We start from the raw sequence: 24,966 nt of genomic DNA, 5'->3' as shown, positions 1-24,966 counted from the left end.
TGTTCATATTCATATATTAACCACCCAGTTACATGTGTGCATCATTTAATATGTATATATTGAGGGCATGCTTCAGAAATGTTACTGATTGAATGTGTAATCAAAAAAGTTTAGGGCTGCTGGTCTAGGCAAGATACGTGGCTGGCCTGGAGCAGAGAGGCAGCAGGCAAGGGAACTGGAGGTGGACAAATTTGAAATGTTTTGGAGACTTGGTGGCATTGGAAGTGGAGGTAGGGCAAGAAGAGGGGTCAGGAATGACTACTAAGGGTTTGCCATGGGCACAGGTATCTGCTAAGATGGAAAGCTGGAGGGGAAGCAGAGCCGGAGGAGAGGGCAGAAGCCCAAGTGTTCATTTAGCTCTGGACATGTTAGTTTGGTTTGCCTGGGAAACTCCACCTGGAGACACACAAGACACACAGATTGGGAGCTCAGTCCTTTCAGACTTGCATGTTGTTGATCTGACCTGAGTGCTGTCAGGACAGACCAGCTTATGGAGCAGAACCCTCAGCTCACTGGTGGTTCTTACCCACTGGGGGTCCGGCGTGGACTCTGCTCACCGGGGTTGCCGAGGAGCCAGGCTGGCCAGGCCTTCAGCTCCGCACTCTTGCTCTGCCTTGTGGGCTGTTGCTGCTCCTGAAGCATCCACCCAGAAAGGACGTAGTCTCTCCACTCATGTTTCCTGAGCCGAAGCAAGTCACTCGGCCGCCCCTAACTACAGGGGTAAGTCGTGGCCTAGGAAGGCCCAGAGTTGGAGATAACGGTGCTCACGTCTGATGACTGCCTCATAGTTCTGGGCATGAGCTGACAGGCCTTTCTGAGCAGGTGACAGGCGAGGAGCACCAGGCCTGGGTAACACTGAGCTCAGAGCACCGTGACCCGCCTCCCTTACGTGGGACGTGTCCTTGGGGGCCCAGAGCGGGACACTTAAGCTGAACAGGTAGGTCCTGTGACTCTGCTAGGAGAGTGCGCATGGGCTGGGGCCTGAGCGCCTTAGGGTGAGGTGGGTCCGACTCTGAGCTGCCAGGCCCGGGTGGGGTCCACCCTGGGCAGGCTGGCCGCCCCGCCACTGCCCGGTGCCTGAGTTCTGCTTTGCTTCCCTTCTGACGCTGCACACAAGAGTTCAGGGTCATTTCTGAAGTGTCAAACTATTGCTCTTAAGCACTAATGTGGTGACAGAGACCCTTTTGGTTCAGCTCAGTGTTCCCCAAATTCAAGACAGAGACCATAACCGTGCCAAGCTTGTGGGTCTGCTCTGCACAGCAGGCCTCTCAGGTAGATTCTGTTAGAGTTGAAGAGACCGAGACTCAGAGGGTGGATTGGCCCTGGCGTCTAAAATGTGAGGAGGGACAGGCCAGCTCTGTCTCACTTCCACTCAGAGCCCAGGTTTGGGAGCGTGGCAACTTAGACTTCCGGGGTCTCCTGCGGCCTGAGGGGGTGTTTTACTGGAGGGGGCCTTGCTCTGAGTCTTCACCCAGAGGGATCGGGCAGGTGGTTGGAGCATCTGCCTGGGGAAGATATAGTTGGACTATAAAGAGAGCTGAGCACCAAAGAATTGATGCTTTTGAACTGTGGTGTTGGAGAAGACTCTTGAGAGTCCCTTGGACTGCAAGGAGGTCCAACCAGTCCATCCTAAAGGAGATCAGTCCTAAGTGTTCATTGGAAGGACTGATGTTGAAACTGAAACTCCAATATTTTGACCACCTGATGCAAAGAGCTGACTTATTTGAAAAGACCCTGATGCTGGGAAAGATTGAGGGCAGGTGGAGAATGGGATGAAAGAGGATGAGATGGTTGGATGGCATCACCAACTCGATGGACATGAGTTTGCGTAAACTCCGGGAGTTGGTGATGGACAGGGAAGCCTGGCATGCTGCAGCCCATGGGGTGGCAAAGAGTCGGATATGACTGAGTGACTGAACTGAACTGAAAAATTGGTCAGGTGTTCCCTGGGCTTCCCTGGTGGCTCAGACAGCGAAGAACCTGGCTGCCAATGCAGGAGGCCAGGCTTTGATCCCTGGGTCTGGAAGATCCCCTGGAGAAGGGAATGGCTACCCACCCCAGTATTCTTGCCTGGAGAATTCCATAGACAGAGAAGGCTGGTAGTCTACAGTCCGTGGGTTCGCGAAGAGTCAGACAGGACTGAGAAGCTAACACTTTCACTTTCAAAGATTGGTCAATCCCAGGATGTCAAAGGGAGGGTTGTGTTCTTAACTTCTAGGAGCAGCAGGGGGTGGGGATGTGTTAATCTCTTCATTCTTACACCCATTCACAGGTGGGCAGGGTCAGATAATCTCTCTGTAAGCTAAACAAAGGCATTTTTTGTTTAATTGTAAGGCAGAGAGGCAGAGTCCCCTGAGGCAAGCCATTATATATATATATATATGGTTATAATACCAAAAACAGCAGAAAGCAAAGATTAAAGTCAAAGAAAAAGATCCATCATGGAGTCAGAATTGGCTCTTTCCTGCATCAGGTAGAAAATTAGAAATGTTAGTTAGGACGTTTGTAACCAGACTTTGAAGGAAAACCAAAGAATTGAGAGTTTGGTAAAAACTGATAAAATGTGCAAGAGGGCAGGATCTAGGCCAGTTTACAGACAGATCATAAAAGGTCAAAGATAGTGAACAGGACTAGAATCCGAATAACCCACTAGGGTGTTAGTTTTCTGTTGAAACATTAAATTTCTTTGTACAGTCATGTCTTCTTTGATCAAAGGTACTCAGATTCAGATTTTTTTTAAGTTGGCCTAATCATTTACACAGGTGCATCAAGAATACCAGCTGACCACATAAGCCTGTTAAAAGTTTCCTTTGCTAGAACATTTCATAAGGAATCTCAGATTAGACTTTTAAGTCTTTTGAAGCTAGAAAGCCAAGCAAAGATCAGTATCAGTTCAGTCACTCAGTCATGTCCAACTCTGCGACCCCATGGACTGCAGCATGCCAGGCTTCCCTGTCCATCACCAACTCCCAGAGCTTGCTCAGACTCATGTCCATCGAGTCGGTGATGCCATCCAAACATCTCATCCTCTGTCATCCCCTTCTCCTCCTGCCTTCAATCTTTCCCAGCATCAGGTCTTTTCCAGTGAGTCAGTTCTCCACATCAGGTGGCCAAAGTATTGGAGCTTCAGCTTCAGCATCAGTCCTTCCAATGAATATTCAGCATTGATTTCCTTTAGAAGCAACTGGTTTGATCTCCTTGCAGTCTGAAGGACTCTCAAGAGTCTTCTTCAACACTGAAGTTCAGAAGCATCAATTCTTCAACGCTCGGCCTTCTTTATGGTCCGGATCTCACATCCATACAGGGCTACTGGAAAAGCCATAGTTTTGACCATACAGAACTTTGTCTCTGCAGTACATACAGAAAAGTGAAAGTGAAGTCGCTCAGTTGTGTCTGACTCTGTGACCCCATTGACTGTAGCCTACCAGGCTTCGCCGTCCATGGGATTTTCCAGGCAAGAGTACTGGAGTGGGTTGCCATTTCCTTCTCCATAGTATCTTCCCTAACCAGAGATTGAACCTGGGTCTCCTGCATTGTGGGCAAATGCTTTACCATCTGAGCCACCAGGGAAGTCATAGTACATACAGATTCTGAACTAAAAGATATCCCTTGAGGCGGAACCAGGACGCTGCCCCAAGGCTGCACTATTCTTAACTGCCCCTCCTTTGTTTCTGCTTTGGCTCCATTCCCTGATTAGGAACTGTCTGAATCTGCCCTTTGGAAATCAGAGAAAGCCACGGAGAAGGCAATGGTAACCCATTTCAGTACTCTTGCCTGGAAAATCCCATGGACTGAGGAGCCTGGTGGGCTGCAGTCCATGGGGTCGCTAAGAGTTGGACAGGACTGAGCGACTTCACTTTCACTTTTCACTTTCATGCATTGGAGAAGGAAATGGCAACCCACTCCAGTATTCTTGCCTGGAGAATCCCAGGGACGGGGGAGCCTGGTGGGTTGCCGTCTATGGGGTCGCACAGAGTCGGACACGACTGAAGCGACTTAGCAGCAGCAAAGAGGCTGAGTGAAGCCTTTTTCCTAGGAACGGAAGATGCAGAAAGGCTTTTGTGTCCTGGAGGGCCCTCTAAGGTCCTGTGAGTTTCAACTGTTGTTGAAAAATCCATTCCTACAATTTCTATTTCACTTATATCAACCTAACACATTGGTTCGTAACAGTTATACTTGGATTGTTCATGAAATTGCCATAAGCTAACCATTGTCAAAACTCAACATTCAGAAAACAAAGATCATGGCATCTGGTCCCATCACTTCATGGCAAATAGATGGGGAAACAGTGGAAACAGTGTCAGACTTTTATTTTTGGGGCTCCAAAATCACTGCAGATGGTGACTGCAGCCATGAAATTAAAAGATGCTTACTCCTTGGAAGAAAAGTTATGACCAACCTAGATAGCATATTGAAAAGCAGAGACATTACTTTGCCAACAGAAGTCCGTCTAGTCAAGGCTATGGTTTTTCCAGTGGTCATGTATGGATGTGAGAGTTGGACTGTGAAGAAAGCTGAGCGCTGAAGAATTGATGCTTTTGAACTGTGGTGTTCGGGAAGACTCTTGAGAGTCCCTTAGACTGCAAGGAGATCCAACCAGTCCATTCTGAAGGAGATCAGCCCTGGGATTTCTTTGGAAGGAATGATGCTAAAGCTGAAACTCCAGAACTTTGGCCACTTTATGTGAAGAGTTGACTCACTGGAAAAGACTCTGATGCTGGGAGGTGTTGGGGGCAGGCAGGAGGAGAAGGGGACGACAGAGGATGAGATGGCTGGATGGCATCACTGACTCGATGGACGTTGAGTTTGAGTGAATTCCGGGAGTTGGTGATGGACAGGGAGGCCTGGCATGCTGCGATTCATGGGGTCGCAGAGAGTCAGACACAACTGAGCGACTGAACTGAACTGAATCATTGTCAGGTTATTTCCCTATTTATTGTTTTTATAACACTTGTGTTAGGCAGATATCAAAAAAATTAGAAAGTGAAAAACCTTAGAAAGTTAAATTCATTTTTTAATTGTTTTATTGCTTTGCTTGATAGACATGAAATAATGGATTTCAAGCAATTTCACTGCAGATCTACTTGTACTTTTAGGTTGAATTTATAATTTTAAAAATCTGTTAATAGTAGATTATATTAGGTTGTCATTCTGCCTGGGTTTATTTGTCAAATAATGGGTGCTCATGTTATACTTAATGCTAAAAACTCAGGGTGAAGATGTGCACTGCAGATGGGACTTGAACTCCAGTGAGGGAGTCAGACTCAGTCAAGAACCACTCTCTTTTCCCTGAGATCACACACTTGGTGTCAGGACTTAATGAAGCCCTGGTTCTTTATGTCTCTTTGCAGAAAGAATTCAGTGAGAAACAAAGTGATAGGTAAGAAGTGAATTAACTTAGAGAGAAACACACTCCTCAGAGTGTGGGCCATCAAGAGGCCCCAAAATATAATTCAGTTTTTGTGGGCCAGGTAAACTCATAGGCTAATGGGGGTAAACTAACGAAACTGAAGCTCCAGTACTTTGGCCACCTGTTGCAAAGAGCTGACTCATTGGAAAAGACCCTGATATTGGGAAAGATTGAGGGCAGGAGGAGAAGGGAGTGACAGAAGATGAGATGGTTGGATGGCGTTACTGGCTCAGTGGACACGATTTTGAGCAAATTCTGGGAGATGGTGTAGGACAGGGAGGCCTGGCGTGCTGCAGTCCATGGGGTTGCAGAGTCACAGGACTGAATCAGAGCAACTGAACAACAACAATGAAGGAGAGTATTATTCCAGTTATTTCAGGGAAGGGGTGCGGATTTCCGTGAATTGGGCCACCACCCACTTTTGGCCTTTTTGGTCAGCCACAGAAGTGTCATGGTGCTGGTTGGTGTGTCATTTAGCTAATGCATAACAATGGGCCTAAATTGAGGCTCAAGGTCTACTGAAAGTTGAATCTCCTGCTATCTTGGATCTACTTGGTTCTAACCAGTTTTGTCATGTCCTATGGCCTTGTCATTCTTTTAAAGGTTGTGCCCTGCCCCCTTCCCTCCATTTCAAGAGGACAACTGCTTTTATTAAAGTGACACTACTAAACTGATTTTATTTGTACATGAACTTGAAAAATATTTGGGTTCTTATATGTCTGGGAGTTTTAGGAATATTTAATTTAGCACTTATTTCTCTTTAAGTCATTTGGAGCAGAGCTCCTTTAAGGGATTTTGTAAATTAATTTGGTAATACCACCCAGGGCTAGGAAAACATCACAAATACTGTGGCCCCTTGAACAACATGGGTCTGAATAGTGTGGGTCCCCTCATACATGGACTGGTTTTTTTCACCAAAGATGTGCCACAGTACCATGTGATCCACAGTTAGTTGAATCTGTAGATGTGGAATAGCAAAAATGGAGGACCAGCTCTGAGTTACACTCACATTTTGAATTGCATGGAGGGTTGGTACCCCATGCTCTTCACTTTTCAAGGGTCAACTGTAGGTTACACACACACACACACACACACACACACACGTTACTGCGCGCACACACACACACACACACGTTACTGCACTTGTCCTAACAGCTGAGCCACCAGTCAGCATAACCGTAGTCAAACCAAGCTCACCAGCTTAGGTAACATAAGAGTTGGTTCTCGTCTTTGCCCTGCTTTAATTGTCTTTTTATCTGAATTTAGTTTGGGCCAAATGGAACAATTTAAGATTACCTGCCCAAGATGAGGGCTAGTGCTTTTGTACAATGTTTAACTTTTAAGATTTTCATTTCCCATGATGTGTAATCTGTGGGGGCAATGGACTAAATTTCCCGTGAGGGACTTCTTAAAATACCAAGCAGCAGTCTGGGTGTTTCCATAGCTTAGCTGAGGGGGTAAAATACCCAGCTTGTTTCCCATGTGTCATTTTTTCCTTTTCATCCTCAGACAGAGGCTGTGTGAGGTCCCTGAGTCCCTTAACAGCCCCCCCAAGGGAGGCAGAGGCCTAAAACTCTAGTGCCTGTAGGAAGGTGGGGAAAGGCCTGGCAGGATGGGCAGAGAAGTCAGTAGAAAGGTCAGTCTCGTGTGCAGTCCTGTCTGGAGTGCCTTCTGAGGAGACAGCTTGGGATTTCCAGACAGAAGGTAGAGTTAGCGGGTCAGTAGATGGAAACAGTTGAGATATCAAGGATAGAAGGGCTCTTGCAAAGGCAGGTCAGTGGATGAGATACCAAGATGGGGGATGACTTAACAATTCTTACTAAAGCAGGTCAGAGTCAAGGCACAGAGGAAGAGAGGGCTCAGTTCTTGGTAAAAGCTGGGAAACTAAGTGAATATCTAATGACTGCATAAAATGGTACAAGTCCGGTGGTGTCGAGTTCTTAGCTGTCAACAAAAATGAAAAAGGGCTTGAGTATTTTTCACTGTGGGATTTTTGGCATTTAACCCTGAAAAATTGGTAATACTAGTAAACTTCCATTCCCTTTTACTGATGTGAATAAGTTCGCAATATTTATATTTTTCAAAAACCAAAAAAACAACTAGAATTAATATTCAGTTCAGTTCAGTCGCTCAGTCATGTCCAACTCCCTTTGAGACCCCATGGACTGCAGCACACCAGGCCTTCCTGTCCATCACCAACTCCCAGAGTTTACTCAGACTCATGCCCACTGAGTCAGTGATATTATCCAACCATCTCATCCTCTGTCATCCCCTTTTCCTCTTGCCTTAATTAATGTTAACCCTTCCTTTTTCTACATCAATAAGTAATATATAGAGAGACATGATGCATTTGGGAAAGTAGTGGAATCCATTTCATTTAGAGATGTGTTTTCAGTAAAAGTTTACTTTCCATGCTTAATAATGATTTACCAAAAATGAAACGTTTGTCATTTTGATTCATGTGTATGGTAATAATCATAACTCAATCCAGAAGAAAATGACTTCAATGTAGAAGAGCCTTACTGCTGCAGATACATAGTTTTTTGAAATTTCTATTTATATACGTATTTCTTGTTCAAGAGGGGGATGACAGCTAGTGAGTGGCAGACTGGATATTGGCCCAGATCACCTTAACTCCACAGCCTTCCGTTTAACCACCACATTGTATGCCTTTTGTCAGTGAAAGTGTAGATTGTGCATGGACTTCTAAGTGTCCTTTTAATATGTATTTATTTCTTGGGCTGTGTCAGGTCTTAGTTGCATCATTCAGGATCTTTTCTTGTGGCGCGCAGGCTCAGTAGCTGTGGTGTGGGTGCTCCAGAGCTCACGGGCTCAGTTGCTGCAGCCAACATGTGGGCACTCTAGTTTTGGCATGCGTGGGTTTAGTTGCTCCACAACATTTTAGTTCCCCAACCAGGGATGGAACCCACGGCCCCTCTTGCAAGGCGGATTCTTAACCACTGGACCACTGGGGAAGTCCCAAGATGCCCTTTTAAACTTCTCCTGCATCATCTGGCTAACTCCTATATTCCTGACTTAGTGTTCCCACCAGTGGCCCTGCCCTGGCAGCCTGGACTAGGTCAGGTCACCCTGTGCAGGTGTGCTGGCACAGGCTTTCATCTGCCCTGCTGAGCTGAGAGCACAGCACAGAGGCAGGTGCATCCTTTTCTGCCCTTATTGTCCATTGCCCAAGGAGCACCTGGTGCTCAGTAACAACTGGAGGATGAGCCAGGTGATTGAGTGAAAGGATTACATTGTCAAATACGTGTATTTGTCATCAGCTGTACTCAAGTATTACTTATATCAGTCTGCTTTGCTGAGTGTTGATTTACTGCAAGAGTTGCCTCATACCCCTTGTAATCTCTTCTTCCCTCTATCCCAGCCCTGGAGATTACTATTCTGCTGTTTTGCCTGTTGTTGTTGTTGAGTCACTTAGTCACGTCCAACTTTCTGTGACCATTTAAGCGTCAGTATGCCAGGCTTCCCTGTCTTCTGTAATTTTGCCTTTTCTGGAATTTTTGACAAATGGGGTTATAGAGTGTGTAGTCTTTTGTGTCCCTTTTATTTAATTTAGCCGGATGCTTTTATAGCCTTCTGTATTGTTGCATGTGATGAGTTCACATACCTAGAACCACCTTGAATACTTTTTTGAAATAGCGCAGATATAAGTAGCCCCACTGAGGTTGAACCTTGATGTCAGAGAGATTTCGTGGTAGCACTGTTTGCCTTTTTCCCTTTCGATCTCTCATGGAGTTCCGGGAGCTTTTCAGGTGCTACGTGATGTGTCATACTGCAGCAGAGTGAACGCAGAAGCACATACTGGAACCCATCTGTCTTATGCTAAGCTGTTTGTCTTGAAGAAATTTGTAAAAATCTCCTCAGTAAAATTTTTCCTTTTGGAAAATTTAATCTTTTTAAATAAGAGATGTTAATTATATTAACTTGTCATGGGTTGTTTATTATTATTGAATAACTTGGTATAATAGATATTTAAATTTTTTCTTTAATGTCTCATAAAACAAATAGTGGTAAACACAAATCATATGAAGGTCTTTTGGGCCCTCAGTTTTTCAGTTGTCGAGAGGCCCATGGTCCAAGTTTGAGGATCTCTGGGCTAGAGAGGGTTTTGAGACCTGGCCTGAGGCTTCCAGAGCAGGGGCCTCCGGAAGGTATGCAGGCAGAAATATGAGAACATGGAGTCGTGGCCACTGTCCTGTCCTCGGCCCCCTGCCCCCTCCTGGGATCTGGTTTGACAGGTTCTGTGCGTAGGTGCTTCCTCTGCTGGGGAGCCCATGCCCTTTTGCAGGAGGGGAATCAGAGTTCCAGAGGCAGCCTCTCGCCTGAGGGGAAATTGCAGCCATAGTCTGACATGAGGTTGGGCACTTTCTGAAGATCTGAAGGATCCCAGGGCTCCCATAGGAAATCAGCAGGACTGTTTCTTTGGCTTTCAGGAAACAAATTTTACCCTGCTGGTAGAGTTCTGAGCAAATGACAAGGCACACACAGGTGGGAGGCTGCTCTCATCCTCGGTGATATTCTTGTTGGGCACAGCAAGTTTGGGTCTTGGTGAGTGATTTTTGACGATACTGTTACTAAACTGTAGTGGACTCATTCCTGTGCGCTGCTTTTCTCTTTCAGGCGAAAGGGCCTGTGCTTCCGACTGAGGAAGATACTCTTCTTTGTCCTGGGATTGTATGTGGCCATTCCATTTCTCATCAAACTATGTCCTGGGATACAGGCCAAACTGATTTTCTTGAATTTCGGTAAGTGCTGTGTGTCCATTTTCATTTTAATTTTAGTAAGAATTCATGTTCATAGTGATTTATGTATTTATATCTTTACCACTCAGCTCAGGAAGTAGGGCTTCCCTGGTGGCTCACTTGGTAAAGAATCCACCTGCAATGCAGGAGACCCCAGTTCAATTCCTGAGTCAGGAAGATCCACTGGAGAAGGGATAGGCTACTCACTCCAGTATTCTTGGGCTTCCTTGGTGGCTCAGGTGGTAAAGAATCTGCCCGCAATGTGAGAGACTTGGGTTCGATCCCTGGATTGGGAAGATCCCCTGGAGAAGAGAAAGGTTACCCACTCCAGTATTCTGGCCTGGGGAATTCCATGGACTGTATAGTCCATGGGGTCACAAAGAGTTGGACATGACTGAGCAACATTCACTTTCAGGAAGCAGAGCCTTTCTACTGTCCAGAAGGTTCCCTGTGCCCCGTCCCAGTTAAGGGGTGTTTGTAACGGGGGCATTTCTCTCAGGACTGGCATTTGTGTGCATAGATGACGGCTGCATGGCTGGGGTCTTCCTTCACCAATGTGGGTAGAAGTGTTGATGACATGTAGAGTCTTCTGAAGCTGTCATATTGGGGGTAATCTGTCTGTAGTGCAGTCTAGGAGGTTAGCTGTCCTTGGAAAAGGTGATCACTGAAATTGTAGTGACTGAAAAAATAATCTGGTCTTTTTTCTTTAAAACACACAGACACAAATCTGGTCTTTTTTCTTTAAAACACACACACACACCCCTACACCTTTTTTTCTCCCCTTAAAAGACCCTAGCATGCTGCTTTGGTTTCTATGGAATTGTATGCTGGCTTTCAAGGTGAGGTTTAGAGGTTAGATTACAATCCCCTTCAGTTAACTTGGACCTGGTGTGTTCCAAAGTTGTTTTTTTTTGTTTTTGTTTTTTATGCTATAGGTTTACTTTTGGACAAGTGGGAGGAAAAAGGGTGGAAGTATCTGGTTTATGAAGTGGAAAGTGTATAGTTGCCGGGAATAATCATTATAAGGAACATCTTTTTGCACCCACAAGATGAGGCCAGGAGAGAAGAGACCACACCTGCAGAGTTGGGGGTCGGTGGATAGAACCTGGTGCTTGGCAAACAGTAGTGCCCCATGAGTGATGGCCTTGCTTTTGGGTGTAGGGAGTATTTGGGGCAGGTGAAGCGGTCTCTGTGTTCTTGGAGCTGTGCCAGTTTGCGAAGAGTGGGTTTGGACTTGTGTGTGTGGGAACCAGAGGCTTGGGAAACCATGCTGGTGCTCTGAGGCAGCACGGGAGCTGGTGAAGGGGAGGGAGAGGAGAGGACAGACTGGAGGCATTGAGGTGTCCTGTGTGATGACTGGCCTGGGGCGGTGGGGGGGGGGCAGCCCCTCCCCTTAAGTAACACCAGTGTTGCAGGCTCTGCAGGGCACTGGGACATATGAGTTTAGGGTGTTAAGTCTGCAGTAGAGTTGATCACAGAAAAGCGGATGTCACTGCTGAAAAGGAATTTGTGCTCTAGAGAGGAGCAGGATGGGACTTCCCTGGTTGCCTGGTGGTTAGGACTCTGCACTTCCAATGTAGGGGCCTGGGTTCCATCCCTGGTCCAGGAACTAAGATCCCACGCGCTGCCTGGGGCAGCCAAGAAATCAAGAGGAGCCAGAGGAGGAAGTGGAACAGAGATAGTAAGGTGGATAATAAAATGCAATGAATATAAAAGAGGTTTTTATTTGGGTGTCTGAAAGTAAGTGTAAAACACATGTCAGTGCACTAAGAAAGATTTCGTTTTTCTAACAGAAACATCTCTGAGTTTTCATCACTTGTGAGAAGCCCGAACTTGGAAGGAGCTCACAACTAAAATCAAAAAAGTTCTGTTTTTCTGACTGTAATGTCCCTTAGGTATCCAGTCAGCCTTGCGTGGAAGAGAGTCTGGGTTACATGCAAACATGAGGCCATAGGCTGCAGGTTTCCTGATAGCAGATCTTAGAATCAGCCCTGCCCAGCTGTCCCACGGGGCAGGCCTCCGGGCACCTCCAGGCACCTTGGGCAGGCATCTTGGCAGCCAGTGGCCCGCTACCCTCTGGGCTGCTCCACTGTGGGTCCCAGCAGCTCTCTGAGTTGAGTTGATTTTCTTCAGCTCCGTCACTGGGGTCCCTTTAGACGCAGCTCATGCATTTTGCACTGTTGATTTCCTAATGAAATGGCAGGATGTTCCTGGATTCTCCTGTTCGGGCTCGGGGCACAGAAGAGAAGGGGTTGGCAGGGCTGCCCTGCACCCCCGCAGAGAAGCACCTGTCCCCAACTGCTTGTTTCCCTCTGCCTGCTGTGTGGGGGCGTAGCCGTCAGGGCCCCTGCCCTCCCCTGTGGAGGTGGGGTCGCATGGGCAGTAACGTGGTAGTTTCACTTCACGCTGCTGGAAGGCCTGTGTGTTCTGGAGCACCTTCCTTCTCAGGGTGTGAATCGTGAGCTGTAGGTTTCTGTTTGGACGTTGAAGGAAGTGGAACCATCTTTTGAGCTCTGAAACATGATCAAAGTATTAAGTTCGTAACAAATCTATCTGAAACTAAATCTATAAATTAGATAAATAAGCATTAGACAAAGCATAGCATCTATGATTTAAGGCATTATTCTCCTTTAAATATATTTTTCATGAACAAAAAAATAGATAACTTTCTTAAAAACAAAAGATTAACTGAAAAGCTCTGAATGGCATGAAGAAGAAAAGGAAACTTGCTGAGAGAAAATTGCTGTCACGTTGTTGCCTGTTTCCTGTTGGCCTTTGGTGTGTGTGTCTGTACACATAAACGTAAGTGTACATGCTTTTCAATCCCACACTCAAAAGTCAGCTCCCCCGCCCCCAGCAGTGTCAGGGTGATACCGCCGGTTCTCGCAGTCTTTGCCCTGGAATCCAGAACTGTCTCCTGGCGGGAAGGAGTGTTTCAATTCAGAGGCTGGTGTAGAAATGCTCTTCTCTGCACACTGCTCTGGGCCTTTTTTTGGAGATTAGAGTTAATATCTGAATTACTTTGTTGTTAATGCAACAGCCTGTCCACTACAGCTTTCAAGGAATGGCCATCCTTCATCCTCCTCTCTTTCCTTCCTCTTAGCCATTCTGGTGACCCCTGATCCCTTTCCTTATCTCTTCCTTCTTTGGGAGCCCAGAGTCCATGGAGGCTGCTGGAGTTTGATAAAACCCAGCTGGGAGGGCCCTTCCCTTGTTGGCGCTCCACCTCTTCTCTCTTGCTCTTTACTCAGTGCCTGGGACAGGGCGTAGCCACGGTGTTTATAGTTCTCAGGTGGTTGGATATGTCCCCTGCAGCCCAGGAGTTCTGGCCTCCCACCCTACCAGCATCTAAAGGATGGCCTACTCAGTTGTTTTCTGTTCGTTCATGTATTTTCTCACTGTTTACCGAGCATGGCTATGCAGAGGCCTTCCTTAATCACCCCCGTGACATTTGTGGTTGCTGATAAATGACAGCATGCTCAGTGGATAAGACAGCTGGGAAAGCAGGGGACCGCAGAGGGCCTCGCTCTGGAAGCTGCCTGGGCCTATGTGCCGGGTCACTGGCTGTGCACCGACCTCCCTGTGCAGCAGCACTTGTAACTGACAGCGATGTGGAGCTGGGTCACCCTGCCAGCTCCTGCCCTGCCACCTCGGGCTGCTGGCGTGCTCAATGCTCTGTCCTTTGTGGACACAGAGGCTGGGAGCATGGGATCCAGCTGGCATCCTAGAGTCACAAGCTGAGGGCTCAGGCCACATGGAAGCTCGCAGGATCGAGCCAAGTTCCAGCCCAGGTAGATCCCAGACCCTCCTCAGGCCAGCCTGGGGCCCTACACCCCTTGACCCCATTTCCTTCCCTTGCAGCAGTCGTACTGGCTTTTACCAGTAGTGGCCAGGTGGTTCCTCTGGCCTGGCCACCACTGTCTGGGCTGTCTCACCCCAGCACTGACCAGATACCTCTTGTTAGCCAGCTGGGAGGCATACAGGGGCACCTCTGCACTAATCTGCACCCTTTTCCCTGTTTCTTTTTTTTAACTTTATTTATTTATTTTTGGCTGTGCTGGGTCTTTGTTGCCACTCAGGCTTTTTCTCCAGCTGTGGCGAGCGGAGTCTGCTCTCTGGTTGTGGTGCGCGGGGCTTCTCACTGTGCTGGCTTCTCTTGTTGCAGAGCACAGGCTCCAGGTACATGGCTTCAGTAGTTGTGGCCCACGGTCTAAAGAGCACAGGCTCAATAGTTGTGGTGCACGGGCTTAGTTGCTCCATGGCATGTGGGATCTTCCCAGATCAGGGATGGAACCTGCCTCTCCTCCATTGTCAGGCAGAGTCTTCATCACTGAGCTCCCAGGGAAGCCTCTCCATAGTTATTTCTAAAATAGAAATGGAAGTGAACTGGAGGATGAGCCTTGTGGAATGAGCCTGTCCTAGAGCAGAATCGAGTATCTTGGTTCTAGATTTCTCAGCCGTGGAAGCTTTCAGGATTAACTGCCGATCCCGGGAAGACACTCTTTGCTGGTGGGGAGCCCTTGGAGCTTTGGGGTGGCACTAAACCACGTGGCCACCTTTTCTGGGACAGAACTCGCCAGATCCTACAGCGGTGCCCTCGGCAGCACCGTCTCCTCTGTGGCATGGAATCTCCAGCCTCGGGGGTAGAGTTGATTGAATCTGGGCTTATTGGGCGTATTCAGAGTTTTATTGATCAGTCATTTCCCCTGAGTCGTACACGATGCTGCAGCCTTGGCTTGCCGAGCGGGAGCAGTCAGGGTGTGGCAGGAGCGGGCGCCTGCATCTGGAAGAGATGCATCCAGGGAGACCGTTCCAGACCTACTGGTCCCTTCACAGCATAACGAACACCACAGATGGGGGGCGCTTAAAACCACAGAAATGTATTCTCTCCCAGTTCTGAAGCTTCGAAATTCCGGGCTCCCTCTTGCCAGCCTCTGGTGGTGGCTGGTGTTCCTTGGCTTGTAGCTGCATCACTGCTGCCCCTGCCTCCATTGCAGGACTGCTTTCTCCCCGGGACTTCATGTTGTCTTCCCTCTGTCCCTATGTCCAGATTCCCCATTTTGATAAGGACACCAGTCGTGTTAGATCGAGTCCACCAAATGACCTTACTTAAGTTTATTTATCTCTGTGAAGACCCTATTTCCAGCTGAGGTCCCCTTCTGATGTGCTGGGGTTAGGACTTTACTGTCCTTTGAGGGGACCCAATTGGAAAGCATTCAGGGTCCACCAGGATCAGAACTGGTTTACTGTCCGCACTTCCTATCAAGTAGTCAAGAGTGTGGAGTCTGGTCGCCTGGGTGCGGATCCCAGAGTCACCCCATGTGAGTCATTGAGCAAGTGCTGTGGTCATGGTTGTACCCTCCTGTTTCGGGGACGGCGTTCAGAGTACAGGGAACATGCGCCAGCAAGTAAGATGCCACCTCCTTTGAGTGTCAGTTTTCTTTTTAAGTTTTTAAAATGTAGCCTGCTTCTTAGGAAAGAGATGGGTAAAGAAGCTGGAGGTTCAAAAGCAGCCCCAGGGGAAGGAGTGAGTAGGTGTTCCCATGGCCTCACCAGTTGGCTGTTTCATTTCTTCAGTGAACGTTTTCTGAGCCATGGGGACATGTGAGGAATTGAGAGTTGGAATGCAGGTATGTGGGGACAGAGCATTCAGGGCAGCCAATGCAGAGGCCCTGGGGCGGGAGTTGGGCTCAGGAGGCGACAGTGTGGCAGGCGGGCATGATGGGCTCCCGTGCCACGTGGCCATGTGGGTTACACAAGGACACTACTGCCTTCACCAGAGAAAACCAGAGTTGCGTGACTTCCTTATTGAAGGTGAGACTGGCTGGAAGTCATGGCCACACTGTCCATTGTCCCTACCCCTTCTGAGAATTGCCATTTTATAATGTGAGTAAATCCCATCTCAAGCTTTGAGTTGTTTTGTTTTTGTTTTTCAACTAAATAGAACTTGAAAGACGGTGTCCACCTCAAGGACTACAAGTGCAGTGGTATACAAGGGATTCTCGGGCTTCCCTGGTGGCCCAGCTGGTAAAGATTCTGCCCACAGTGCGGGAGACCTGGGTTCAATCCCCGGGTTGGGAACATCCCCTGGAGAAGGGAAAGGCTACCCACTCCGATATACTGGCCTGGAGAATTCCATGGACTGTATAGTCCATGGGATCACAAAGAGTCGGGCAGGACTGAGTGACTTTCACTTTCACTTTTTTATACAAGAAGGATATGCACCCCACGCACACCTTTAAACTCCCACTTGCAGCCTGGCTTGTGTCTCTGTGTTTTCCAGGCCGCACTCGGTGTTGACGCTGGTGTGGCCTGTTTGTTCACTGATGACCTGGGATCACGTAGCAGCATCACAGTGATCTTACCCTCCTTCCCTGCTCTTCTCACCTACTTGTAACTCACAGAGGTTCCTCCAGAACTGTGGGTATCGGTTGCTCCTGTGTGAAGGCCCGGGGCTTCCCATCGGTGGGTACACCGCAGTCCGTCAGCCATTGCCCTATTGGCAGGTCCCCTGTAAATTCAGGGCTCAATGAGCAGCTGCCGACTTGTCCCCATAACTTCCCTCCACTCTCCCTGGGCTCTGGGTCCTGTGGATTCCTCCATGTCCTGCACCCACGCTTCATCTTGGGCCTCATTCAGTCAGTGGCAGCACTAGAAACCTCAGTGTCCCCACCCACATTCTGGTGGTCATCAAGCCCATGGCCGCAGGTCCAAAAAACACATCCCTCTGTCACCTTTCCCATAGTCCCTCCCCCAGCACTCTGGCCCCAGCCTTCAGTTCTCAGCCTTCTTTTCTCCAGCCTCTCTCATGGCCAGGCCAATCCTCAGGGCTCCCAAGGATCTTTCCTTCCATCCTTTGTATCCTCTCACACCTTGAACAACCTTCAGTGGGTCTCTGCTTGGACCTCACCCTTGCCAAAGGATCTGTAGATATACCTGCCCACACCTGCTCCTGAGGCTGCAGGGCCCAGTGCCCCAGGCATTAGGGTTCGAGAAAGTATTTGAGAGCTTCAGCTCTGCTGTGTACAGGGTGGTCAGTTCAGTTCAGTTGCTCAGTCATGTGAGACTCTTTGTGACCCTATGGACTGCAGCATACCAGACCTCCCTGTCCATCACCAACTCCCGGAGTTTATGCAAACTCATGTCCACTGAGTCAGTGATGCCATCCAACCATCTCATCCTCTGTCATCCCCTTCTCCTCCTGCCTTCAATCTTTTCCCGCATGAGGGTCTTTTCCAGTGAGTCAGTTCTTCACATCAGGTGGCCAAAGTATTGGAATTTCAACTTCAGCATCGGTCCTTCCAATGAATATTCAGGACTGATTTCCTTTAGGATGGACTGGTTGGATCTCCTTGCAGTCCAAGGGACTCTCAAGAGTCTTCTCCAACACCACAGTTCAAAAGCATCAATTCTTCTGCGCTCAACTTTCTTTATAGTCCAACTCTCACATTCATACATGACTACTGGAAAAGCCATAGCTTTGACTATACAGACCTTTGTTGGCAAAGTAACAGCCCCCCTAATCCTGTTTCCATCTCTTTGTCCCCTACAGTGCGGGTTCCCTATTTCATTGATTTGAAAAGACCACAGGATCAAGGTTTGAATCACACCTGTAATTACTACCTCCAGCCAGAGGAAGACGTAACCATTGGAGTCTGGTGAGTGTTGGCCCCAGGACTACAGGGCCAGGCGTTGGCAGTGTGGCCTCGAGGCAGCAGGGCCTGTGAGGCGTGGCCAGTATTGTCCTGACAGTAGGCTCTGAAACTGTTGTTGCTTGTCCATTTTTATCTTTATCTGTTTCCAAAGGAAAAATCTCCTCTAGATTCCATGATAATGGAGCACTAGCACCAACTCTGTTCTCCCGTTTTCAAACAGCAAAGGGTTTGTAAACCAGATTGCTTTTGTTGCAGGAAGGGTGACCCCTTCCAGGGCCCTAGAGTGGGCTCTTGTCTAACTCTCAGAAATGAATTGTCTGTGGAGACTCATGAGCTGACAAAGCAAGAGACTTGATTGAAAGGGAACCCGGGAGGACTGCTTTGCCATGTGGCTCACAGTCTGGGTTTTATGGTGATGGGGTTAGTTTCTGGGTTGTCTCAGACCAATCATTCTGACTGAGAGTCCTTCCTGGGGGCCCACTCATTGCTTAGCCAAGATGGATGCCAGCTTGAAGGGTTCTGGGCGGTGGTTGGACATGTGGTTTAGACCTTTCCCAAACTCTTCTGGTTAGTGGTGGCTTATTAGTTCTGTGTTACCAGGACCTCCTGTTGTAAAATAACTCACGCAAATGGTTACTATGGTGCCTGGCCAGGGTGGGCGGTTTCAGTCAGCATGCTTCCCCTAGCAGTTTTTGCAGAAAGCCATATTTCCAGGGGGAAAGAAAGCCAGAAAAGAGACTGTGTATCATGGAATCATGAGCACAGGCTTGAGCCACACCTGTCTTTCAGAGAAGTGAGAGAGTCATTTCCTAAGCAGGTTGATAAGAAGTCCAGGGTTCCCCAAGGAGAGAGGGGTCTGGAATTCTCAAGGAGGAAGAAAGGACAAACTTTTTTTCCTCTACGTTCCTTAGGATTATATAACAATAATGTATCCTGCTTGAGGACAGTCTCTGGAAAAAGCCTTCTGGCTAATCCTGTTATCTTAAAATGTAAATTATAGGAGTAGGTCTAGTGAGGTCTTTACAACTTCCAGGCATTCTTTTGATTCCCTGTCATAACTAATTGGAGAGTATATAACTCCATTGTTAACACTAGCAAGGGGGTACTCTTTCTGCCCCCTTCTGATGTCTATGTCAGAAGCTTTTTCTATCCCTTTTAAACTTTTATAGACTCTATTGCACAAAAGCTCTGAGCGATCAAGCCTCGTCTCTGGCCCCGGATTGAATTCTTCTCCTCCGGAGGCCAAGAATCCCGGCTTCTTTTCATGGTTCAGCAACAACCTTTCTGAAGGGCCCATCCAGGGGTTGAAAATGGTTGCATCTCTTTCATACACAGCTCTTTCAGGCCCTGACAGTGGTGGTGGCGTTTGCTCTTTTCTTTGTGTTTGCTTTTTTTAGCCATAAATTTAGGTTTAGATCTAAGCTCTGTGACTTGTTGGCCTTTCTTCATAGTACAATTTAGTACACCCATGGACAAGTGGGTGTTTCCGATCAATGGAACCAGAACAGACTCTGACTTTCCTATCACGGCGTCTCTTTGTCTCAGGAGTGGCTTCAAGTCGCTCCTTGGACTCAGGAGAACTGTTGTGCCCGGGAGGAGCTTCTGAGGGAAATGCTCTGAACTGCTCCCCTGTGCGAGGCTAGGACGTCCTGGGTGAAGACTCAAAAATGAGAAGGAGGCTCTGATTCTGAGTGGCTGAAGCAGGGATTGTCTGTGGTCGTTTCTGGTGTGATTCAGTGGAGCATTCAGGGCCAGTGTGTGCATGTGGGCTGCTCTGTGTGTCCGTCTTCAGTCAAGCTTGCGCGTCCTGTGCAGAGCTGTCTGGGGGACTTGGCAGCTCTCCTGACAGTTACTAGGATCTGTGCTTTGAAGACGTGGGTTCAGCCAGGCTTCTTTCTCAAGCAGAGCAGTCATGTGATGGGATGGGTATCTGGGCAGTTACCCGTGAAGGTCGTGTTGGTGATGACCATGTGGGTCTCCGGGAACAACCACCTCTGTGTGCAGGTGAGCACCTCTGCCTGCCCACGTCTACACCCAGTGCTATGCCGGCGGCAGCGTGGGCCCTGGGACGGCAGCCACTCCGCTCACCAACTGCCCTCCCTGGTGCCTCGCCAGGTCTTCCCACGGCCAAGGAGCGGGGGAAACAGCTCCTTCTCTGCCTGGCAGGGGCGGAGCCCAGGGACGGAGAGCTGCCAGGGCCTTTTTCAGAGCTCCGAGTTTCAGGTAGGCTGGCTCCTGGAGGCATATCAGCTCCCAGCATCTGCCAGGTGCACCTTTCTGTCTCACAGGTTTGTAACTATGAGAGAGTGGTAATTGCAGTGGTCAGAACTACCCAAAATGCAATCCTGTGAAATGGTCAGAGACACACATCAGAAATGAGATGCTGGCACTTAGACCTGGAGAAGAAGAAATCAGCCGTGCAGTGTTTTTAAGTCACTGTTCAAAGTCATGAGCAGTGACTTTGATGTGTCCTGAGTTAAGGGTGACCAGAGCACCTCTCGGAAGGAGGGTTTGGCTACATAGACCAAGTGTCTGCATGCCTGGCCAGGTGTGCAAGAATCCGGGCTGCCTACAGGGGCCTGTGATGCTTCCTGCAGAGGTGAGTCTAATGCCATGATGGCTTGTGGCCAGGCTCTGTGTTAGAAATGGTGCTTTAAGGACAGCCAGGCTTCCAGTCAGCCTGTATAGACCAGTGTTAACTGAATTAGCACGTTTGACAGACAGTACTGTCCTGTGTACTCATGGGTGCAGTTTCATGTAGCTTATAAACATGGGCGAGTGTGAGGGGATGTGGGACAGCCTCAGTGCCCATTCCATGCTCTGACCCAGCTAGAAGGGGTCTTACCTCACACAGCTTCCCCTTTCTATGGATGGAGTCACTGCTGCCGGGGCAAGCTACTGGGGCCAAGAGGGGCCCTTCTGCAAGTCAGAAAATGTTCTCAGCTGCCAGGTGCTGCCCTTACAGCATGGGGTCTGCCCCCTCAGCCTCCTGCTCTCTGCTCAGTTGTCCCGAGCCACGGGCATCCTGCCTGTGGGCGTGTCACCTGATGCTCCCCTCTGCTGCTGCTTCCAGGCACACGGTCCCCACTGTCTGGTGGAAGAATGCCCAGGGGAAGGACCAGATGTGGTACGAGGATGCCCTGTCTTCCAGCCACCCGATCATCCTGTACCTGCATGGGAACGCGGGCACCAGGTGAGCAGGGGCCCGCTGCAGGGAGAGAGGGCGCACCTGGGCACGGGCGACCCAAGAGCTCGGGGAAAGCCAGGGCTCCTCTGGGCTTTGGGAGAAGTGGTTGTAAACCCTTGTTCCCACAGGCCCAGAGCAGGACAGGGCTGCGTGCCAGGTGGGCCGGGCCTGTTTGTTTGGGAACCGCCAGCTGAGTGAAAGTTGGCAGCTATGTCCAGAAAGCCCTGGTCAGAAGCTCATGCCTGGGGTGAGAATGGAGGTAGCTGTGTCTGCCTGAGCAACCAAGAGCCTCAACCAGGGGGTGTTGCTCTTCCTGGGTTAGGGACCCAGGCTCCTCAGTGGACAGGAAGCACGGCCCCTTGGCGGAGGCTTTGAGACCCTCCAAGGCCACGGTGTGCCCTGGAAGTTGCCCCTGCGCGTCTATCATCTTATCTGCCATCCTGGGGTGAGGACACTTTTTCACCGTCAGGCATGCCCTCTGGAACAGGAGGCACATTTCCTGGGGGCACACGAAGAGACCCCAGCCAAGCAGTCAGGAACGAGTTTGTCCAGGGGGCTGCCCTGCCACGCTGTCAGGCCAGGTACCTCCAGCCCTGAGCCGGCAGTGCCAGCACATCCCACTGGGCCATTGAGGAAGCGTGTCCCCATGTAGCCATCCTTACCCACAGTCATCCCGGGAGCTTTTCAAGGGCAGGTTCAGTGGACGTCTTTCAGACTTGCAGGTTTGGATCCCGTTGTTGAAAGAGGGCTCCTTCCAGCCTTCACGGCGGCCTTGTTGAGAGGAGAGGAATCTGCACGAGAGCCATCAGGCTCCGTGGGGCCAGGCTGGGGCCTGTCCGTTCAAAGGCAGAGCTGGCAAGGGGACAGAGCAGGCCACAGGCGGGGTCTGGGCAGATGGGCTGCACAGAGGGTCAGCAGGATGTCCGGGACGTGGCCCCCAGGACACCCTGAGTCCAGAGAGCGGAGTGCTGAGCTGCTGACTCAGCACGCCCTTGGCAGCCCGCTTCCCCGTTGTCTGGGACAAGCTGCGGCGGGTTTCTCTTCTGCTTTACAAAGAGCAAATGACTACAAACAGCTCCTGTAGCCTCTTTCTATAAATGAGGGAAGTTGGGCATTCTTTGTGAGCAGTGCCAGTCACGTGGTAAAGAAGACAAAGTCTGCCTGTAGATTCAGGATGGAAGGCGTTTTGTGACTCTGAAGGTTTGCTGCCCCCTGCCCCCATGTCCCCAAGGACAGCACAGTGTGCAGTTCTTGATGGCCACCCCGTCTAGGCAGGACGGCAGGAGCCGTGTCTCCCTGAGGCCTGGACCCCAAGGATGTCCCAAGACCCCGTTATGCTCTGAACCCCTCTTCCTGCTCAGGGTAGGGTACTGGAGATCTTATAAAAGAACCATGACAAAGTCTTGCAAAGATAACTGAAGACATCTTGCATTATTTCTCTCCAGTCTTGAAACTCAGCCCTTTGATATTTATTTCTGGGTTATTTTGGCTTTCTTCCTCCATCTTTTTCTCTCCTCCCCTGAGGACACTTTCTCTCTGGACACACACACCCAAAATGGCCCAAATGCTCATTATGAGGAAGGGAGAGAGCGGAGAAGTCTGTCGAGGGAGAGCCTGCCCACTGATGCGCTTCCCACTCATCAGGCAGCCCTGTCCCCCTCAGGGTGTCTGCAGGGAACAGCCGGACAGCATCTGGGCAGGAAGTGGGAGGGAGAGGCAGACAGGCCTCGCCCGGAGAGGGGTGTGCATGAGGCGGCCGGTGAGGGCCTGGGAGGTTCTCTGCAGCTGTTGGATCACGATGGTGGCTCTGACCCAGCGTCTTCCCACGGGCACATGTGTGTGGAAGGATGGCATGGTAGGAGGCACAGCAGCAGACTGTCCGGAGCAGGTGGGGAAGAGCCAGATGACCAGGTGGTGGGGGTGTGAACAGCCACGGAGGAGCACCCTGAAGGTTGGCGGTGGCTCTGTGGCTGAGGAGGTTGAGGCAGGAGGTGCCTGTGGCCTGTCCCCGTGGTGTATGTGCCAGCGAGGATGGGCGTCCCTTCTGTTCACCTGTGGTCCTAGACACTGGGGAGTCGAGGGGCCTTTGTGTTTCCTAGGTTCTGCCACCTTAGTCAAACCAGAGATGAGGTAATAATTAAGAAACATCCCCACGGTGCTCAGATGGTCCCTTGCCTGGCACCACACTGTGGAGGCCAGCGGGGAGCCACATAGGTGCCCAGAGGAGGAGGTGACCTGTCCGTCACCCTCCCACATGGATTTGGGGACCAGGCTCTAAGTGCCCGGATGCTGTAGTGTTCATCCCGGGCCTCCTCTCTGAGAAGATGCACTAACAGCTGTTCTTGTTTCCTTTCCCTGACGATCTAGAGGCGGCGACCACCGGGTGGAGCTTTACAAGGTAGGTGAGGTCGGCTCACGGCGTCTGATGGAGAGCAGTGCCCTTAGCTGTGGCACACAGCAGAGGCCATGCAGTGGACAGATGGACGGGGCAGTGCCCACCCTCACTGTGTGGACAGAGAGCGTTGCTCGCCTACTGCCTCTGGCTGTTCTTTCCAGGAGTCATGAACAGAACGGAGTTCCCCCTAATAATCTGACTTAATCGTTGTCGGTCTTTTTCATCTTGCCTATTACGGACATCTCCTCATGGAGTGTTTCCCATTTTGCTGCCTCTGGGGATAGTTTCCAAGATCAGGATGAATGGACTTTGTGGCTCCTATGCCAGAAATTAACAAGTTAACGTAAAGTGATTTGCAATTGTTTGTAAAGTTACTTACTCACATAGGGAATGACGGGAGAACACTGAGGGGCCCGAGAGCTACACTGTCCTCTGGGCTGTGGCTCAGGAGTTCTGCCAGCACTGGGGTTTCTCGTGTCCACCAAGCATAGGGCACCATTGATGCAGGTTCCCAGCCAATGTGGTGGAAGCAGGTGTCTGGGTGCGGGATCCCAGGGGAGATGCAAACCCTCTCCGCCATGTGGCTGTCATCAGAGGGTGTGTGGGTCTTCGAGCTGACACGTGCTGCTGATGCAGCGTCTGGGGCCACCACACCTGTCGCCCTCCTCTCGGGTGGATCTGTGTTTGGGAACAGGGCCGGAGGAACAAGTCAGACATGTGGGCACTGCTGTCTGTCCAGCACCCTGTGGACAGCTCTGGGCTGTTGGAGGGCTGGTTCCCTGGAGTGACTTGGATCCAGGCGGGGGTGGGGTGGGTGACTGAACAGCTATGGCTCCAGAGGGTGCAGGTCCTGTGGGGGCTAGGAGTCCCTGGCCAAGCTCTCTTCTCGGGGACGGGAGCGCACCTCAGGTTGGTGACACTGGTGTCTGTGGCAGCTTCCTCGTGGCTCTGAGCACACCCAGCCAGGGCTTGGGTGGGACAGTGAATAGTGACTTCATGCAAGCAGTCACCTAATCCTGAGAGACTTTTTTCTTCTAAGTGAGAAAAATTCAATGGAAGCTTAAATCTGAACAGTGCTGGGTTGCATTAAAGGTCACCAGGTGTGGAGTCCACACTGCAGGGTCCTTCCTCCTGGGTCTCTGGGTGGTCAGAACCCCTGGCAACCCCTGGACAGCCATCAGCCTGCAAGCACCTCAGAGGGCACAGGTGCTGCTTAGGCTGGCCTCCGCCTTCCTGAGTGTCCCACAGTGGCAGGATGGGGCAGTGAGGTGATGGCCTTCACTGAGTTCCCTCGAGCGAGGCGGGTGGGTTAGTCAGAGCCGCATTGTTCAGTTTTTGCTTTTCACTTCCAGGTGCTGAGTTCCCTCGGCTACCACGTGGTCACCTTTGACTACAGAGGTGAGGGTTCCTTGCTCACCTCGCCTGTTTGAGGTTGGTGTGGGGTGGCCATGTGTGACTCTGAAATGCTGGTGGCTCTGCCGTGACCTGTGGTCCTTGTGAGATTGTCAGTGTGTGGAGGTAGTGGAGGGTCCGGGTCCTTGGCTGTGAGTCCTTCGTGC

General features: G+C 50.0%; 1 protein-coding gene across 4 annotated transcripts in view; it reads left to right on the top strand.

The window, feature by feature from the left end:
* ABHD12 (abhydrolase domain containing 12, lysophospholipase) overlaps positions 1–24,966 on the top strand; it is a 65,903-nt gene that overhangs the window by 32,260 nt on the left and 8,677 nt on the right. For 3 of the 4 annotated variants that reach the window (XM_061436447.1, XM_061436446.1, XM_061436445.1), the window contains 5 exons: positions 10,049–10,173; positions 17,723–17,828; positions 20,899–21,018; positions 23,380–23,410; positions 24,760–24,805. In XM_061436447.1, coding sequence (XP_061292431.1) covers positions 10,049–10,173; positions 17,723–17,828; positions 20,899–21,018; positions 23,380–23,410; positions 24,760–24,805 — 428 coding nt within the window. Of the gene's footprint in view, positions 1–9,764; positions 9,785–10,048; positions 10,174–17,722; positions 17,829–20,898; positions 21,019–23,379; positions 23,411–24,759; positions 24,806–24,966 lie in introns of those variants that run through there. The other variant, XM_061436448.1, reaches the window with a different exon arrangement.

The sequence above is a fragment of the Bos javanicus genome, chromosome 13 (assembly GCF_032452875.1).
Source record: "Bos javanicus breed banteng chromosome 13, ARS-OSU_banteng_1.0, whole genome shotgun sequence".
In the NCBI taxonomy this organism is placed as follows: domain Eukaryota; kingdom Metazoa; phylum Chordata; class Mammalia; order Artiodactyla; family Bovidae; genus Bos; species Bos javanicus.
The sequence above is the reverse complement of the archived record's forward strand: the minus strand, read 5'-3'. Positions and strand labels throughout refer to the sequence as shown.